General features: G+C 41.9%; 1 protein-coding gene across 1 annotated transcript in view; it reads left to right on the plus strand.

Annotated features, from left to right (window-relative positions):
- LOC126281469 (myrosinase 1-like) overlaps positions 1-21,018 on the plus strand; it is a 98,542-nt gene that overhangs the window by 20,642 nt on the left and 56,882 nt on the right. Inside the window, exons 5-6 of the mRNA XM_049980463.1 lie at positions 2,854-3,037; positions 12,469-12,563. Of these exons, the coding sequence (XP_049836420.1) occupies positions 2,854-3,037; positions 12,469-12,563 (279 nt within the window). The remainder of the gene's footprint in view (positions 1-2,853; positions 3,038-12,468; positions 12,564-21,018) is intronic.

The raw sequence follows: 21,018 nt of genomic DNA on the forward strand, positions 1-21,018 counted from the left end.
CCGTGCACTATTCAGTGTCCCCTCGACGATCACCAGAGGTGTACGGCCAGTGTAGGAGATCGCTCCCCACACCATGATGCCGGGTGTCGGCCCTGTTTGCCTCGGTTGTTTGCAGTCCTGATTGTGGTGCTCACCTGCACGGCACCAAACACGCATACGACCATCATTGGCACCAAGGCAGAAGCGACTCTCATCGCTGAAGACGACACGTCTCCATTCGTCCCTCCATTCACGCCTGTCGCGACACCACTGGAGGCGGGCTGCACGATGTTGGGGCGTGAGCGGAAGACGGCCTAACGGTGTGCGGGACCGTAGCCCAGCTTCATGGAGACGGTTGCGAATGGTCCTCGCCGATACCCCAGCAGCAACAGTGTCCCTAATTTGCTGGGAAGTGGCGGTGCGGTCCCCTACGGCACTGCGTAGGATCCTACGGTCTTGGCGTGCATCCGTGCGTCGCTGCGGTCCGGTCCCAGGTCGACGGGCACGTGCACCTTCCGCCGACCACTGGCGACAACATCGATGTACTGTGGAGACCTCACGCCCCACGTGTTGAGCAATTCGACGGTACGTCCACCCGGCCTCCCGCATGCCCACTATACGCCCTCGCTCAAAGTCCGTCAACTGCACATACGGTTCACGTCCACGCTGTCGCGGCATGCTACCAGTGTTAAAGACTGCGATGGAGCTCCGTATGCCACGGCAAACTGGCTGACACTGACGGCGGCGGTGCACAAATGCTGCGCAGCTAGCCATTAGACGTCCAACACCGCGGTTCCTGGTGTGTCCGCTGTGCCGTGCGTGTGATCATTGTTTGTACAGCCCTCTCGCAGTGTCCGGAGGAAGTATGGTGGGTCTGACACACCGGTGTCAATGTGTTCTTTTTTCCATTTCCAGGAGTGTATATTCCAATCTCACTGTGTCGATAATGGTTATTTTTATTCATTGCATAAGCTGACCGGCCAGTGGATTGTTAGTTTATCATCTCCCTTTATAAACTGATTTACCCGGTCAGTGCCCTCATAAATTTTCTCTACAACTTCATCTTCTTTCTGTGACATGTACATACATAAACTCCAGTTATAGGCATTGGTTTACTTTCAATTCTGCTAGGAACAACCTACCAGAATTGTAACTAACACTCTGTCCGACCTCTGGATTAAAGACATATCCTATTCCCCTTATACCACTTTCTACAGTTACTGATATTACCATACATTCGTCTAACAAGATATCATTGTCTTCCTTCCGTTTCCGTTCTGCCGCTCCCCGTTACACTGCCCCTTCCCCATAACATCTAGACTGAGCACTGACATTTGCCTTTCGAGATTTTATAAGCCCCTACCCGACACAAACTTCTGACATCCACGCACAGACATATAGAACGCTTACCCTTTCGTTAATTATTCAAGTTCTTATCACTTGGGCGGTACCCTTCCAGAGATACGAGAAGGGGACCAGTTCAGAATCTTTTGCCAATGGAGAGATCATCGTGACTTCAGTTACTAGCCATAAGTCCTGGGCGTAAACTTGATATATAATTTATGGATTGGTTTCCATGGTCTCCTCCATGTTTATGCCGTTGATCATTGCTTATCCGTCCCCCTTTTAGGAGGAATTTCACACCCCAAGGCCAACAGGATATTCATATCTCCTTAACAATGCCGTTAGTAACCCAAGGATCGCTCTTTTGGCGGAAGTCCCCCACAAATCATCTGAGTTTTATTTAGATTTAAACCCTAATACTCAGTGAGCCTTGTTCGGGGTAAGCTTTCCGCTACCTTCATTTTTCGTCGATTTGCTGTTTCAGTGCAAACTTCTTTTCCTAAGATAGGAGAAAAAACTTTTTATTATATTCAACTTCTTTTCCTCAGACAGGCGAAAAAACTTTTTATTACATTCTCAGTAGGCCAGAATTTTGTTGATCTTTACACACAGAGGATGTCCAGCATTTTCAAGAACTACTTCCTTAAAATCTCAAATTTCTCAACTAGCTCACAGGTATTTCCATCGACAGCATATATGAAGTTCATATCTCGATAATTTTCACACGTGTTATATAAAAAATTTCTCTAATCCACTACACTTAAGCACGATAATTTTCTGATTTCTCTATGTGTTTTCTTGGCCTCGTAATTTTGAATAAATTTTTCACTATGAAGGCAGTAGCTACATTATTTCTGAAAAATTGACTGTTTAATGAATCGTATTTTTTTATGGACAGTAGTTCCACTATTGTCTGTAAGTACCCAAGCGCATGTTAAACGTTAACTATACTTTTCCTTTTGCATTCAGCAATAGACACATCTCTCTACCCCGTTCCAAGGCATGGAACTATGTCATGTCAATGCCACGTGTTTGAACATCAACGCATTCATATCAGTCATTTAGTGCGCGAAACGACAGTATGTTTGCCCGTCGTCTCACTTTGTTTTCTTTGTTTAGGGTTAGAAGTGGACAGTGATGAACACTGCAGCAGAGGATTTATGTACGCAATTCGGTGCTAACGCTGTCTGTTTTCAACAAAACAGAGACAGCAGCCAACAGACTACAGAGTCATGTAGTCGTGGTTGTTGTTAAGTAGCAGCAAGAAATTCATGAATGAACTAGAAATTTTAATGAGATGTTTGTCGTCATTTATGCATTCAAACTTCACTTAACTACAACATGTACATTTACCGTTTTTTTTCTTTTTCTAGTCTTTTATTGTTGCTATGTTTCATTAGCTGAATATAAATAAAAATAGATTTCAACACAAGAAAATTAAATGATACTACTCTCGAAAGGAAGCAGGTTCGAATGCTGCGTTTATACTTGTCAGTGTCTACTAATGACTTGGGCTTTCCGCTGCTGCAGGTGAAGTGGTGGACCACGATCAACGAGCCGTACATAGTGGCGTGCGGCTACTCCAGTTCCGGCTGGCAGGCTCCGTCCCAGAACGCCCCGGGCATCGGCAACTACCTGGCGGCGCACACCATGATCCGAGCCCACGCCAGGGTCTACCGCCTGTACGAGCAGGAGTACCGGGCCACGCAGAACGGTGAGCGTACCAGGTGCTGTCTTCTCACAGATCAGTGTTCCAAGACGGAGTAGTTTTCTGTTTGCAGCGTGTTATAAAAGACAGTGCCTCTACATACGACAACAATATATAGGGTTATCCATAAGCATAACCGGGGTTTCGGAAAATAATTGTATGAAAGCTACAAGACATACAGAAAAATCACCCGCATCGGTGGACACAGCACCCCTCAAAATTTCCATTCCTCATACGCAATATGGTGTAGTTTCAAAGGGCACGAAGAGGTCAGATGTGTCGGAAAACAGAGTATAATGGCGCCATGTGTGCGTTTTGTGTCTTTGCATTCACAAAAGGTGTTCCAATTTTGTCGGTTCAGCGACGACTTTGTACCATAAGCCACGTCAAATCTCCAAATGAGAGAACAATCCATTGGTGGTACAATACATTCAAAAAGGCCGGTACCTACATGTTGGAAGTAAACAGATCGGCCTTGACCGTCAGCCGAGAGGGTGTATCGGCTGCAGAAACCCGTCAGAGCTCGAAAAAATGTACAAAGCGTACGTGTAGAGGACTACAAATAAAGCAGTCAAAATCTGGCGAATTCTGTCGCATGCGTCTGCGAACAAAAGCATGCAGGCCACTGTTACATGCGTTGACTATTCGGGACAAGGAACTTCGGTTTGATTTTTGCAATGAGTTGTAGCAACTACTGGAGGAAGACAGTTTTTCACGGCAATTGGTTTTCAGTGAGGAAGGGATGATTCGTGTGTAGAGTTAAGAACTTACACACAAGTTTGCGGGACGCATTTGTGACTCTCCTGAAGTTAACGTATGTGCACCATGTTCTCTCTCAAGACGGCTAATGCAACAATTACAGCAAGCCAATCGAGACTTCATTTTTGCAAGACGGCGGTTAAAAATTAGGAGAGAAGCTCTGTCCACCGACATGTGTCAACTTTCTGTAGATCTTGTAGATTTTGCGCAGTCGGTTTCTGAAACCGGTACGTAGAGCTGAAGATGTCATTCACATGGTTCGAATGGCTACTAACAATGGAATTGTCATGAACGCGCTGGAATAGTCCTTTACTGATACATGCAGGCACTAATGGTTTAGGTAAATGGTCATTCGGGAGCTGTGGTGATGGTTTAAGATACATGTACACTTGTTAAGGTCATCTTCATTTCAGAAATACAAATATAAAATCTTCAAGACTGTGTGAACCCAGTCCCCATTATACACACAACTGTTCCACAATAATAACACTATTAGTCTACAATTTCGTAAAAATAGTATTAATAAAAAATTTTGAATACTCAACACAAACTTATAAGGTTACACAAAGAACAGTTTCAACGCTTAACAGCACTCACAAAATAGTACAAGGTTTAGCCTACTGGACCAAATGCAGGTCATGCTCCTGCTTCTGTTATTACTTGATCGGCACTTACGTTGCATACCAAAATCCTCAAGTAAATTTCAGTCACTAGAAACGAATACAATTATTAATTCAAAAGCACAAATACTGGTCAAGCTTACCTTTAGTTATTATTTGAACAACGCGCTATTCTCATACCACGACTAATAGCATTTCACGCCTCTAATTGTTTCTCCCGCGTTTCGAGAACAAACGAAACATGATTATGTGCGCCTGGAGGGAGTTTTAAGTAAAACGTAGTTTTTCATGCATCTCAATGTTTATCATGTCATATCGTCTGAACCATGTGTCGTAGAGCGGCAAGATTTTGCAGGTACATTCAATTGTGTATTTAGATGCTATATGGAAAATGCTTTGCGGATGCAGTTAGTAGTGAAGAAGTAATAAATTAAAGCCTCATGTCTTGGGACAAACAGTTTTATGAAGGATGGAAACTGTGTGCAAAGTTTACTGCAAGCCACAAAGTGCTGTCATTGCCAAAAACTGAATTAACAGAGACTTGATGTTTGCACGTGGCGAGTTTAGCAGCACCGAGGCATACAGACAGTTTATAATCGAAACACTTGTCATACTGTGTTTAATCTTTCACATTAGAATATACCTTTTAATGAGTAGATTATGCTACCATTTTAAATTTTTAAATTCGGTCACTATTTATGTGAAATGTCGAAAATAAAATTTTTGTTGACCGAGAAAACTCTTAAGTAGTCAAAAAGCAGCTCGGATGTGACTGTGTGCCCAGAATTAGTTGCTTTATTGTAGATTCTTCCTTTCGTAACTCAAGTACCATGGAGTGCATTCCCTGGCGCCTTAACACATGTCCTGTTATCCTGCACCTTCTTCCTGTCAATTTTTTTCCATCTGTTATTTTTTTCCTCAATTCAGAGGAGAACTCCTCATTCCTTGGCTTATCAGTGCACCTAATTTTCAACATCGTTTCTTCTCAAATGCTTCAATTCTCTTCGGTTCCTAGTTCCCCACTGCCCGTGCCATACCACCAAACAATACTGTGCTCCAAACGTACATGTTCAGAAATTTCTGCCTCAATTTAAGATCTATGTTTGACACTAGTAGAGTCTTCTTCTCTACGAATGCCGTTTTTTACCTGTAGTACTCTGCTTTCTATGTCCACTGTGCCTCGTCCGTCACATGTATGTTTTAACCGTTGTTGTTGGTGTTGATTTATTGTCTTTTCTGGTAAGAACAACCGAGTATCACAGTAGCATGCTCTCTGCCCTGCCTTCCTATTCATAAAGAGCCTATCCCCCTTATACCATCTTCTGCTAATGTTGGGCTTACGCCATATTCATCGGAACAGGAATCCTTCTCGTTTTTCCATTTCATTTCAGTGGCCCTACGGTGTCTAGGAAGAGTTGTTAAATTTCCGTTTTCTGATTTTTTAGCTTCCGTAACACGTTCTAACTTCTGACATTCCACGCACCGACTCGTAGAACGTCATCCTTTTGTTGGCTATTCAGTATTTTCTCATGGTCACCACCCCATTTGTAGGTCTCTTTCAGTGATCAGAATAGGTGATTCTGGAATCTTTTGCTAATGGAGATATCATTACGATACGTTTTCAGTTACAGGGGGAAGTGGCAACGAAACGACTATTCAAGTTGGTGTACAGGATACGTGAGACTGCCAAAATACTATCAGACTTTCGGAAAAAAACATTATCCACACAATTCCGAAGATAGCAAGAGCCGATGAGTGCATACACTGTAAGAAGGCTGTTTAGGTTTTTATGTTGGTAGCGCCACGTAGCGCTCTGTATGAAAATCACTGACTGCTGTATGCAGTCTGTGGCTGGTTTGCATTGTTGGAATATTTGCGATTGTAGTGTTGGGCAGTTGGATGTGAACAGCGCGTAGCGTTGCGCAGTAGGAGGTGAGCCGCCAGCAGTGGTGATTGTGTTGAGAGAGATGGCAGAAATTTGAGAGCGGCCGATATGGACGTGTGTCCATCAGAAAGAGTAAATTTGTAATACTGGATATCATGAACTTGCTCCGGACACTGCGAGAGGAATGTACAAGCAATGATCACACGCACGGCACAGCGGAAACACCAGGAACCGCGGTGTTGGCCGTTGAATGGTGCTAGCTGCGCAGCATTTGTGCACCGCCGCCATCAGTGTCAGCCAGTTTGCCGTAACATACGGAGCTCCATCGCAGTCTTTAACCCTGCTAGCATGCCGCGACAGCGTGGACGTGAACCGTATGTGCAGTTGACGGACTTTCAGCGAGGGCGTATAGTGGGCATGCGGGAGGCCGGGTGGACGTACCGCCGAATTGCTCAACACGTGGGGCGTGAGGTCTCTACAGTACATCGATGTTGTCACCAGTGGTCGGCGGAAGGTGCACGTGCCCGTCGACCTGGGACCGGACCGCAGCGACGCACGGATGCACGCCAAGACCGTAGGATCCTACGCAGTGCCGTAGGGGACCGCACCGCCACTTCCCAGCAAATTAGGGACACTGTTGCTTCTGGGGTATCGGCGAGGACCATTCGCAACCGTCTCCATGAAGCTGGGCTACGGTCCCGCAAACCGTTAGACCGTCTTCCGCTCACGCCCCAACATCGTGCAGCCCGCCTCCAGTGGTGTCGCGACAGGCGTGAATGGAGGGACGAATGGAGACGTGTCGTCTTCAGCGATCAGAGTCGCTTCTGCCTTGGTGCCAATGATGGTCGTATGCGTGTTTGGCGCCGTGCAGGTGAGCGCCACAATCAGGACTGCATACGACCGAGGCACACAGGGCCAACACCTGGCATCATGGTGTGGGGAGCGATCTCCTACACTGGCCGTACACCTCTGGTGATCGTCGAGGGGACACTGAATAGTGCACGGTACATCCAAACCGTCATTGAACCCATCGTTCTACCATTCCTAGACCGGCAAGGGAACTTGCTGTTCTAACAGGACAATGCATGTCCGCATGTATCCCATGCCACCCAACGTGCTCTAGAAGGTGTAAGTCAACTACCCTGGCCAGCAAGATCTCCGGAACTGTCCCCCATTGAGCATGTTTGGGACTGGATGAAGCGTCGTCTCACGCGGTCTGCACGTCCAGCACGAACGCTGGTCCAATTGAGGCGCTAGGTGGAAATGGCATGGCAAGCCCTTCCACAGGACTACATCCAGCATCTCTACGATCGTCTCCATGGGAGAATAGCAGCCTGCATTGCTGCGAAAGGTGGATGTACACTGTACTAGTGCCGACATTGTGCATGCTCTGTTGCCTGTGTCTATGTGCCTGTGGTTCTGTCAGTGTGATCATGTGATGTATCTGACCCAAGGAATGTGTCAATAAAGTTTCCCCTTCCTGGGACAATGAACTCACGGTGTTCTTATTTCAATTTCCAGGAGTATATATATATATATATATATATATATATATATATATATATATATATATATATATGATCACTTTTGAACATTATTAAGTTAAACACATTGTTTGTTGTCCATTAAAATCTTATTACTATTATTTTGAGCTTTTCCTCATTACAGAGGTTTATCTTCAACATAATAATTTACTTGGAATTTACAATATAAACAATAACCGTTCATAAACTATATTCTCAAAATATTTCTCCAGGTGTTTGGAGCTTGTGTGTCTTCTTCCTCTGCATCCATTCTCCTCATTGTGTGCTGTACATTTTGGATCCAGGTGGTCATAGGCGTCCTCTTCTTTTCCTCTCCGGTTCCCACTCCAGTATCAATTTTGGTATTCTGCACGTACCACTGTAATTTCTTCCTATCCGTTACGTCATATATTCTTTCCTTTATTTCCATTCTCCTTATTACTTCGGTGTTCCGTATCTTTTCTATCCTGGAGATTCTTGCCGATCTTCTCCAAAAGTCCATCTCTAGAGCTTGTAATTTTTAAATGTACTTCATGTTAATTGTCCAGGTCTCCGTTCCATACAGAACCACACTCTCTAATATGGATTTGTATATTAATTTTTTAGTTCTGCTCATTACATTCCTGCTACATAAGACTGAGTTAAGCATCCCAATGACACTCCATCCACTATTAATTCTTTTATTGATTTCTGATTCTGATTTTCCCTCGATTTGTAGAATGGATCCCAAATAATAGAAAGTGTTTATCTTTTTGATTTTCATTCCTTCAATGCATAGCTCATCTGAATCATTAGTCAAGTATTCTGTTTTTTGGTAATTAATCTTCAAACCCCAAGTTTTGTATGCTATTGCTAGTTGATTGCACATATAGGTAGCATCCTCCCCATCTTGTGATGCGACTACTTGATCATCATCAAACAATAAATGATGTAGGTAAACTCCATCTCTTATTTGTAATCCCATACTATTACATTTACGAGACCATGTTCTAAGGCTAATATCTATATAGATTTTAAATAATGGTGGTGACATGGGACAGCCCTGTAAAAGGCCTTTGCTTGTTCTAAATTTCTGCGAAAGTTTATTACCAACTCTCACTTGGCAAATGGTATCCTTATGCATCTGTTGTATTATTTTAATCAAGGAAGAGTTTATGTTTGCCATACGTAGTGCTCTCCAAAGTAATTTTCTTGGAACAGTATCATACGCTTTTTCTAGATCTAAGAAAGTGAATCCTACATTTTTTGATTTTTCCCTATGTTTCTCCAAAATCTGTCGTAATGTGAAAATATGGTCTACACATGATCTCCCAGCCGTGATTCGATATTGTTCTTCTTGGGTTCTAAAATCTTTTTCCAGTTTGTTTTTAATTATTTTCGCAAAAATTTCCATTAATGTGTTTGTAACACAAATTCCTCGATAGTCTGAACAAATTTTGCGATCCCCTTTCTTAAATATTGCATTAATGTAACCTAGCTTCATCTCGTTGGGTATTGACTCTCCATGTATCATTTTGTTGAAGAGCTGTGTTATCAGTTTCACAATTTTGTCACCACCATATTTCAGACACTCCAGATTGATGTTGCCTGGTCCTGGTGACTTACCATTCTTTCCTGTTCTCAACGCCTGAAGTACTTCACTTTCTAAAATCTGGATCTCATCATCTTCATGTCCTTTATCTTCCCCTGTCCCTTCTTCTAGATATTCTTCTCTGTCCTCATTTAATAATTTTCGGAAATACTGTTCCCATTCCTTTTGTGTTATCAGCTGGAGATTAGTTTTGCTTTTTGTATCCTGCCGAAGCCCTTTCAATACTGACCATGCTTCTTTTGCTCTCACAAATCCTAATTTGCTATTCATCTTGGCACATGTTCTTTCACACACTTCATTTTTTGCCATCCTTATTTTTTTCATCACTTCATCCTTCTTTTCCTTGTATATTGATCTTGTTTCTTCTGATTTATCATTCAACAGCTGAAGGAAAGCATTTCGTTTTTCTCTAACTAGGACCTCTAGTTCCTCTGACCACCACTCTGCTGCACGGTGGTGGTTGCTATCTTTTTTACCCAATACCTCTGTTGCTATGATTTTCACATTAGCTTTTATATAGTCATATGTTTCCTCTGTACTTCCTTCAAATGATTCAACCAGTTTCCTTTCCATCCTGGCCGCAAAGAGTGTTTTGATACTTTCGTTGTAGGCTGTCAATATTAAAAGGCAAATTTTCACCTTTCTCAGTCTGGTTCGTTTTATTTATGTTACTTGTACCACTCCTTGCATTCTTCCATGGCCAGAAAGACTTCATTTTAACTAGATAGTGGTCTGATCCACACTGGGCTCCTCTATAAGATCTGACGTCTAATGCTTTGAAACTACTTGTTTGCCTAATGATAATATAATCTATTACAGAACGAAGTTCTTTGGTGTTCTTTTGCCAAGTATTTTTTTGAATGCCCTTATGTTTGAAAAATGTGTTGGTAATTTTTAGATCAAATTGTTCACAAATTGCAATCAATCGTTCCCCATTGTCATTATATTCGTCCTCTCCATGTTTTCCTACTACTCTACAAGATTCTCTAATTCCTACCCTTCCCTTCAGATCTCCCAAGATAGTCAGTTCCTTTCTTCTTGGGATTTTTTCCATAGTCTCCCTGAGGGTGTCCCAAAAGGTATCCTTCTCATTATCTTCTGTGTCGTTCGTGGGTGCATATACGCCAATAATCACAACTTCCCTACCAAATAATGTCATTTCAACAGTTATAATACGTTGATTGATGAATGTCCAATTTGTGATTCTTCCTTTCCATGATTTCTTTATCATAATGGAGACTCTTGCTTTGGCTCTTACTGCTTTGATACCCCACTCCAGATATGAACACAATTATCCAGTTCTTCTCCTCCTTTGCTTTTCTTCCTTGTTTCAGGGAGTACGACCACATCCATGTCAAGTTCTGCAGGTAGTAAATTTATTTTAGTGGAAATACCTTGCACATTCCAGCAACCAAACATAATTATCCGTTTCTCATCGACAGTTCGCGTCGTCCAAAGTTCCATTTTTTCCAAGGCATATTATTAGGTTTTTTAGCATTTCTATGGTTTTATGTAAGTGAGGAGCTGGCCCACTGCACAACCCCCAACCCGGAGGATCAAGTAATTTTTACTCAAGGTTTTCTTCCTTTAGCCTTTGATAAACCAATATTATACTACAAGGCAGCAGTTGCTAGTTTTGGTCCACCCCGGGTATTTTATTTCCCCGGTACCCACCATATCTGGTGAGCATTCCCCTATCCGCCACCTGGGGAGGCGCCCGATAGGAGACCAGCAAACTCCACAATCTTTCATTTTCTAACTATGCCTATCAGTAGTTAGTGCCTTCAGTTGTTAGAATCTTTTATTTAGCTGCCAGTATTGGCGCTCGCTGTATTGTAGTAGTTCGAGTAACGAAGATTTTTGTCAGGTAAATGATTCATGAAAGGTATAGGTTATTGTTAGTCAGGGCCATTCTTTTGTAGGGATTATTTAAAGGCATATTGCATTTCGCTAAAAATATTGTGTGTCGGTTTAGTGTTGATCAGAATAAGTAAAGAGACAAATGTCTGCGTACGTTCAGTTCTGCTCAGCAATTTGAAAATCAAATAACGTAAGAGGTTTTCCAGTACCGTCATTTTTAAATTTTTCTAAGGGGATGTATCAACACTTTATTTGTCTTTAAAGCAGTGGTTTCCACTGCCTTCGCATCCGAAGCCTGTAAACGTTTCTGCTTCTTTCACGTTTTAGGGGCCGTTTCGCACGCCAAGGGCAAAAGCTCCAACTGAATCTCCATACGATCCGCCGATTTCTTTGACAAGGCCGTTAGAAAAACTATGCTGACTTCTTATGTCGGAATATAGATTGGTGATTCACATTTCTTATTTCTGTTTCTTGTTATATGAGTACACAGTCTCTCTGCCCGCTGTCAATCTCTGTATCAAAATTTTTATGTTCGAAAATAAGGGAAATTCGGAAATTGCTATAGTACAATAAACACAGCAACAACTGAAAGGAAATATGACGTCATTAAAATATTTTCCAGTGTTGCCTCCGCTGACTGTTGTCCATGGGAATTACATGTGGATAGTCCATCTGTTTTTAAAATAAGTATTACTTTACAAAGCTGCAATGTACTAAAGGATAGCCAGGCATTTTGGAGAGCAAATTTGTTGAATTTGATTTTACATTCGTGTTTCCAACATTTGTGCAGCAGCAACTTGTTACCAGACTATAATAGTGATGTCGCATGGTCTTTAAACCCTAGGTTTTGCCATTCCTTTAGTTATGTTCTAATCAGACTAAAGTTGGCTGTTACAAAAAGACTACAGCAACTGAAGTTCATGTGTTGTTCAGTACTCGTCAAAGGTTCAGACTCTTTGGTTTGCTTCTACATCAAGTTAACTGTCTACAAGATAGAGATCTTCATGTCCTAAAACACTGCACTTCAGAACCACAAAACTATTATATTTCATTTTTATTATTTTTCATACAAATAAGTTTGCTTTCGCTTCTCGTTATTATACCATTATCCCCAAATCTATAAATCAAAATGAAATCCACTCACTATTTTAGTCAGTTAATTTCGTACAGCTTTAACATAAATTACATGCGTATTACAGGCAAAGTGGGCATTGCACTCAACTCGGATTGGTACGAGCCAGCAGAGGACACTGATTCCTACTTGGAAGCACAGGAGCGCATGTTCCAGTTCCAGGTAAGCTGTGGCACATCTGTTTACTACAATTAGAGGTTCAGAGAAGCACAGAAGAGTGCATATACAACTACGTAACAATCAAATATTCTGTCAATTATAATCATCATTAGCACTACCTGCTAGATAGCTGTAATCCAACGAATGGGAAAATAGTGTTCCCTTAACGCACATGTTTTAGGAGCACCACAAAACACCGCAGCCTTAAACGTCACAACATTGAATCATATATGTAAAAGATGTACCTCCGATATTTAAAAGGAAACGATTTCTGAAAGCAGGAAGTGTACCGATTCATTACGTACAGTCGCCAAATCAGGAAGAATATTTCCAACCACGCAGTGAGTTGATCGCAAAAACTATGGGTATCGATTTGTTTGGAGACTAGCTGAGTACTTGGCGTTGTCTGGATATGTAATTATATCAGTTCTACCAATCACACTCCTTCTTCCCCCCCCCCCCTCCCGCCCGATCTCTGTCCATCTCCTCTGCCCCCATCCCCAGTCTCTGACCCTCTTCTCTCTGTCCTCCTCCTCCATCCCTCCACCCTTGTCTTTCGATCCCCCTTGCCTTTGTATCTGTGCATATGCTACTCCACCCCATCTCTGTCCAAGTCCTCGTCCCCCACTCTCGGTCCGTCTCCTCCTGTGTACATATCTTGTTCTCCCTCCCCTTCTCCTTATCCACAACTAACTGTTTTCCTTCTCTACCCGTCTCTTCCTCTTTCTTCTATGCAACGAATAATGATATTACCTACGTTCAGCGGCATATTGGGGTACATATTTTTTGAGTCATCACCGGTATGGATTAGAATTGGAGAAAACAGAAATTCGTGCACAACTTGACTAGAAGAAGGGATCGGTTGGTAGAGCATATCCTGAGGCATCATGGGATCACCAATTTAGTATTGGAGGGCAGTTTGGAGGGTAAAAGTCGTAGAGGGAGACCAAGGAAATGAGTACACTAAACAGATTGAGAAGGATGTAGGTTGCAGAAGGTACTGGGAAATGAAGAAGCTTGCACAGGATAGAGTATCATGGAGAGGTGCATCAAACCTGTCGCTGGACAGACGACCACAACAACAACAACAGTGTTGTGAGTGGTATGATGCCGCCCACCACGAATTTCTCTACTGTGCCAACCTCATCATCTCAGAGTAGTACATGAACCCTCAATTATTTGCTTGATGTATTCAAATCTCTGTCTTCCACTACAGTTTTTACCCTTACAACTCGCTCTAGTCCCATGGAAATCACTCCTTAATGTCTCAACAGATATGTTAAGTCCTTTCTCCTTGTCACTGTTTTCCACATATTCCTTTCCTCTCTGATTCCGCACAAAATTTCCTCATTCCTTATCTCATAATTGCACCTAATTTTCAGCTTTAGTCTTTAGCATCACATCTCAAATGATTCGATTCTCTTCTGCTCCGGGTTTCCCACAGTTTGTGTTTCACGACCATACAAAAATGTGCTCCAAACGTACGTTCTCAGAAATTTATTCCTCAAATTAAGGCCTGTGTTTGATACTAGAAGCCTTCTCTTGGCCAGGAATGCTCTTTTTGCCAGTACTAGTGTGCTTTTTATGTCCTCCCAGCTCCATCCGCCAACGATTATTTTGCGGCCTAGGTAGCAGAATTACTTAACTTCATCCATTTCGTGACCATCAGTCCTGATGTTAAGTTTCTTGCTGTTCTCACTTCTGTTATCATTTCTGGTACTTCTCATTACCTTCGTCTTTCTTATATTTACTCTCAGTCCATATTCTGTACTGATTAGACTGTTCATTCCACACAGCAGATCATGTAATTCTACTTCACTTTTATTCAGGTAGCAATGTCATCAGTGAATCTTCTCATTGATGTCCTTTCACCTTCAATTTTAATTCTACTCCTGAACCTTTCTTTTATTTCCATTGTTACTGCGTCGATGTACAGGTAGAACAATAGGGGGGAAAGACAACATACATGTCTTACACCATTTTTAATCCGAAGATTTTGTTCTTGCTCATCCACTTTTATTATTCCCTCTTGAGTCTTGTGCATATTGTGTTTAACCCGTCTCTCCCTATAACTTACCACTAATTTTCTCATTTCGATCATCTTGCACCATTTTATGACGTGCATTCAGGTTCTAAGGCCTCCGATTTTTTCTCCGGACTGGAAAGAGATAGAAACATGCGCATTGTTTTAAAATTAGGCTGCGTTCATTGTCAATACGTCCCAGAGATGGGAGCACCGTACGGCAGATGGAATTTTACTGCCAGCGTCGAGAATGAGAACTGTTTTAAATACCTAAAATGGCGACGTTTTCCTTACTTGAACAGCGTGCAATCATTCGTTTTCTGAATTTGCGTGGTGTGAAACCAATTGAAATTCATCGACAGTTGAAGGAGACATGTGGTGATGGAGTTATGGATGTGTTGAAAGTGCGTTCATGGGTGCGACAGTTTAATGAAGGCAGAACATCGTGCGACAACAAACCGAAACAACCTCGGGCTCGCACAAGCCGGTCTGACGACATGATCGAGAAAGTGGAGAGAACTGTTTTGAGGGATCGCCGAATGACTGTTGAACAGTTCGCCTCCAGAGTTGACATTTCTGTGGGTTCTCTGCACAGAATCCTGCATGACGACCTGAAAATGCGAAAAGTATCATCCAGGTGGGTGCCACGAATGCTGACGGACGACCATATGGCTGCCAGTGTGGCATGTTGCCAAGCAATGTTGACGCGCAACGACAGCATGAATGGGACTTCCTTTTCGTCGGTTGTGACAATGTATGAGACGTGGATTCCATTTTTAAATCCAGAAACAAAGCGCCAGTCAGCTCAATGAAAGCACACAGATTCACCGCCACCAAAAAAATTTCCGGTAACCGCCACTTCTGAAAAAATGATGGTGTCCATGTTCTGGGACAGCGAGGGCGTAATACTTACCCATTGCGTTCCAAAGGGCACTACGGTTTTAGGTGCATCCTACGAAAATGTTTTGAAGAACAAGTTCCTTCCTGCACTGCAACAAAAACGTTCGGGAAGGGTTGCGCGTGTGTTGTTTCACCAAGACAACGCACCCGCACATCGAGCTAATGTTACGCAACAGTTTCTTCGTGATAAGAACTTTGAAGTGATTCCTCATGCTCCCTACTCACTTGACCTGGCTCCTAGTGACTTTTAGCTTTTACCAACAATTAAAGACACTCTCCATGGCCGCACATTCACCAGCCGTGCTACTATTGCTTCAGCGATTTTCCACTGCTGAAAAGAGACTCCTAAAGAAGCCTTCGCCGCTGCCATGGAATCATGGCGTCAGCGTTGTGAAAAATGTGTACGTCTGCAGGGCGATTACGTCGAGAAGTAACGCCTGTTTCATCGATTTCGGGTAAGTAGTTAATTAGAAAAAAATTCGGAGGCCTTAGAACTTGAATTCACCTCGTACATTGTCGAACTCTTTCTCCAGGTCCACAGATCGTATGAACGTGTCTTGACTTTTCTTGAGTCATGCTTCCATTATCAGCCACAACCTCAGAACTGCCTCTCTAGTGCCTTTAGCTTTCCTAAAGCCAAACTCAGCGTCATCTGCCATATCCTCCTTTTTCTTTTCCAGTTTTCTGTGTATTATTCTTCTCAGCAACTTGGATGCCTGAGCTGTTGAGCTGGTTGTTCGATGATTCTCGTTTTTACCAGCTCTTGCACTCTCCGAAATTGCGTGGATGATGTTCTACTGGAAGTCACATGCTTTGTCGCCAGACTCATAAATTCTAATACTGAATCCTCTATCTCTTGTACATCGGCTCCTGTTACTTCTTCTGTCAGATCCCAACAAGTTTCATTCCTCATAGAGGCCTTCAGTGTATTCTTTCCACCTATCCGCTCGCTCCTCTGTATTTAACATTGGAATTCCCGTTCTACTCTTGGTATTAACACCTCTGATTTTAATTTCACCGAAAGTTGTTTTGACTTTCCTTATATGCTGAGTCAGTCTGTCCAACAATCACTTAATTTTCGATTTCTTCAGGTGTTTCAAGCAGCCATTTCGTCTTAACGTCCTTGCACTTCTTATTTATTTTATTCCTCAGCGGCTTGTGTTTCTGTATTGCCGAATTTCAAAAAATGGTTCAAATGGCTCTGAGCACTATGGGATTCAACTGCTGTGGTCATCAGTCCCCTAGAACTTAGAACTACTTAAACCTAACTAACCTAAGGACATCACACACATCCATGCCCGAGGCAGGATTCTAACCTGCGACCGCAGCAGTCGCACTATTGCCGAATTTACCTGAACATTTTTGTACTTCCTTCTTTCATAGATCAACTCAAGTATTTCCATTGTTACCCAACGTTTCTTCGCAGTTACTTCTTGTACCTATGTTTTTGTTTCCTACTTCTGTGACTGTCCTCTTTCGAGATGTCCAGCCGTCTTCAGATATACTGGCATCTGAGCGGTTACTTATTGCTATACCTACAGTCTTCGAGAAATTCAAGCGTCCCTCGTCATTCTTAGTACTTCCGTATCCCACTTGTTTGCGTTATGATTCTTCCTGACAAACCTCTTGAACTTCAGCCTAGTCTTCTCCATTACTGCATTGTGTTCTGAGTCTACATTTGCATCTGGGTACGCCCTACAATCCAGTACCTGATTTCGGAATCTCTGTCTGGCCATGATGTATAATCTAACTGAAATCTTCCCGTATCATCCGGCCTTTTCCAAGTATACCTTCTCCGCTTGCAACCCCTGAATACAGTATTCGCTATTTCTAACTGAAATTTATTACAGAACTCAATTAGTCTTTCTCCTCTCTCATTTCAGTTCACAAATCCATATTCTCCTTTAACATCTTCTCCTACTCCTTGTCCTATAAGTGCATTCCAGACTCACAAGATTGTGAGATTTTCATCTCCCTTTACGTACTGCATTACCTTTCCAATATCTTCACATACTTTCTCTATCTCTTAATCTTCATCGTGCGACATAGGCACATATACCTGAACTATTGTTGTTGGTGTTGTCGGTTTGCTGTCGATTCTCATGCAAATCCTTGTCTTCTTTCCGTTTCAGTTCATTGACCCTTACAACATGTATATCGGACCTTTGCATTTACCTTTTCAGGTTTCCTAGCTTCTCTACCACGTTCAAGCTTCTGATATTCCACAACCCGACCCGTAGAACGTTATACTTTGGTTTGTTATTCAAACTTTTTCTCATGGTCACCTCCTCCTTGGCAGTCTCCTCTCGGAGATCCGAATGAAGACTATACAAGAATCTTTTGCCAATGGCGAGATCATCGTGACACTTTTTCCTTTACAAGCCACATGTCCTGTGGATTCACGATATGTGCCTTAAATGCAGGGTCTTCTATTGTCTTTTACATCCTCAGGCCGTTTTCCTTGGCAATTCCCCTACCTTTAGGGGCAGTTTCCAACCCCCAGAAACAGGGGTGTCCTGAATCTCTGTCTACTCCTTCGCCCTCTTTGACGAGACTGTTAGCACAATGAGGGTGACTTCTTAAGCCCGAAGTCTTCGGGCGCCAATGCTGATTTTTCTTCAGAATTTAAGGAGTGTGGTTGATTCGAACCCGGAACGAATACGTTTTGATTATTAATCATAGACGCTACTCCCTTTTTTATGTAAATCTCATTTTGTTCGTTATTATTCGTTACTTTTGTTTGGGGCGGACGTCCCATGACACCCCTTCAAGATCATCGTTGACCCCGGCATAATTGTTTGTTTATTGCAGAGGGCTGCTAACCCTCTCACAGTGAGCTACCGTGCCGGCTAATGCCGAATACTGTAGAAAGCTGTGAGCTCTTTTTCCTTGTGTGATTATGTGGGGTGTATCTGGGAGAAAAATTTCCGTGAAGGTTTTAATTTACCGCTAAAGCTTGTTGCAAGTCACTAAGTGCTCTAGTTCTCAAATACTGGGTGAAAAAAATCAGGGTATTCTTTCGTCGTGATCTACACCTATTTCTCATACTCTTTGATAAGTAGATGGTTCTTACCCCAATAGCGATTCTTTGCAGCCCTTAAAGTAATATGTGTACCAACTTTGGTTCAAGTCGGTTCAGTGGTTTCGGAGGAGGTGTTGAACGTAGGTACATGCATTAACTTTTATAATGCGTAGAATATCCTTTTTCTCATGAACCGATTTGGGGAAGTACAGTCTTGATTCACTGAAGCTACACGTGAAAACGCAATAAAATTCCGTGCAGTAGTTTTGCAGACTAGCAAATTCAAAGAAAAGCAGACAGACACGACAGTTTCACAGATTTCGTATTACTATAGAAAATATCTTCCTGTAATTGCAAAACTAATTAGAATGGCTTAACGTTTTTTGACACTCGTTATTTCCAGCATTTTCGAAGAATGACATTCAAATGTTTGGAAGGACGTGTTACTGAGCTCCACGGAAAAATACTGGAGTGGATACCATCCTCTGGATCTGTCACAGTTTACGATTTTCATATTTGAGACAGCAGCGGTATTGGAAGTTAAATAATGAGGAATTGCTGTACTGTCTATATGCACCTAAAGTATGTTGCTCTATAACAATTTCTGATAATCTTGTTACTTAATTTTCCTTACTTTCCCCAACTACCTAAATTTATTTCATTAGCAAAATTGCTTTTGCACAGCTCCTACACGATTTAGGCATACACACAACTTTGAACCATTGTAAACTGCTAACTGAAGCTGTAATATTCCATACCTTTAGCTTATTCCTGGTTCCAAAATATTTTATCTTTCGACGAATCGTTAGCTACTAGGTATCGTGGTAATTATTAACTGTGGTTTTTACACCTCTGCTCCAGCAAAACGAAATAGATACATAAACCGACTAGAAAATTTCATTTGTCGGCTTGCTTTTTATTAAACAGGAGGCGTAGCCCTTAATCAAATTGTTACTCTATTTTGGTTTGTGCTATGTACATGCGACACTGTTGTTTTGTTGACTTTTCCTTTCAATGGTTTTCGATGCCTAGAGGTATATACATAGAAGTTTTTTCTGTCCCGTGATGATTCAGTCTCTGCTTCCGATGGCTGGCTTCAAATGGCTTCAACCACATTCTTGAAAAATACAAAAGTTTTCACTTAGGACTGATATTTCCTATTTATTCACAATCACCGTTTCGCAGTCATATTTGGTCCCTACTTACGACACGTAATTCTAAAGACGTGAACCTTTATTATACAGCAAATATAAACATAGCGCTTATATGTATTATGCAGTCGCAAAAGTGTTATTCAATAATAATCAATTGCAATACCGTAAAAGGCTGCATTCTGCCATAATTTATAACTCAAAAAGACCTGCTCTATGCTCACAAATCGCTTGTGAAATCTCTACTACTTTAATCACGTCTAATGACGTTCTTTACTACTGAATTATAAATATTTTTCCAGAACTGTCAAACCTCGAGTTGTTCAGTTCCTCATTTTTCATACGTTTGGCTTCCAGAAAAATTCACAACAATACTCTTTCTGCTCAGTTGTCTATCCAGAAAAATCCGCGGCCCGTTCCTCTTATTTTACACAGATATTAATCCACCTAGTACACATTCAACCAAAATTTACATCTCTAACGCTTACATACACACAGAAAAAATATGAGGAATAAAATGAAATTATCATAGGCAAAACGGCTTTAGCTTACGTAGAGCAGCAAGAGTAAAGCTTACCCATGAAACATTTCATACACTTCTTAACTGGCAACCCAGCGTATGTAATCTTCCCACAATTCGGATGATGTAATTCGAGTTGCTTGTTTTAATGTGCATGAAATATATTAAAGGCTTGTTATGTTTTGGGCACCATACAGAAAAGTGAAAGTAACTTTCTGTCACGTTTAAAGGAAGGGCAGCGCAAATAAATGTGGAACGGGAATTCCACTGATAAATACGGAGAAGAGAGTGGATAGGCATAGAGACAAAATTGAAGACTCTGAGAGCAAGGGGACTTGTGTGATGACGTTGTAGACGAAGAAATGAGAGTTGATGTGGAAGAAATAGGGTAATCAGTATAAGAGCTTTGGAATGCTTGTAATAAAATAAGACGGAAGGGACAAATAAATTTCTTCCAAATTTCTAAAATCATTGGGGAACGCTACAACGAGACGACTATTTAAGACGTATGTAGAGCCTATGAAACTGGAGACATACAAACAGACTATCAGAAAATAGTCATCAACACAATTACGGAAACTGCAAGAGCGTGAAAGTTCGTAAAATATCCCACTACCACTTTAACAGCTCATGATTCCTACCTGCTGACAAGAGTAATACTTACATAAATGGAATAAGAAAGAAACCTAGTTTCAGTTATAGTAGATTATGATCAATTTGACTTAAAGAAAGGTAAAGGCACCAGAAAAGCAGCTTAGATGTTGCGCTTGATAATGGAAACAAGACCGAAGAAAAATCATCACATGTTGATAGGTTTTGTCGATATAGAAAAATGGTGGAAG

The sequence above is a fragment of the Schistocerca gregaria genome, chromosome 7 (assembly GCF_023897955.1).
Source record: "Schistocerca gregaria isolate iqSchGreg1 chromosome 7, iqSchGreg1.2, whole genome shotgun sequence".
Taxonomy (NCBI): domain Eukaryota; kingdom Metazoa; phylum Arthropoda; class Insecta; order Orthoptera; family Acrididae; genus Schistocerca; species Schistocerca gregaria.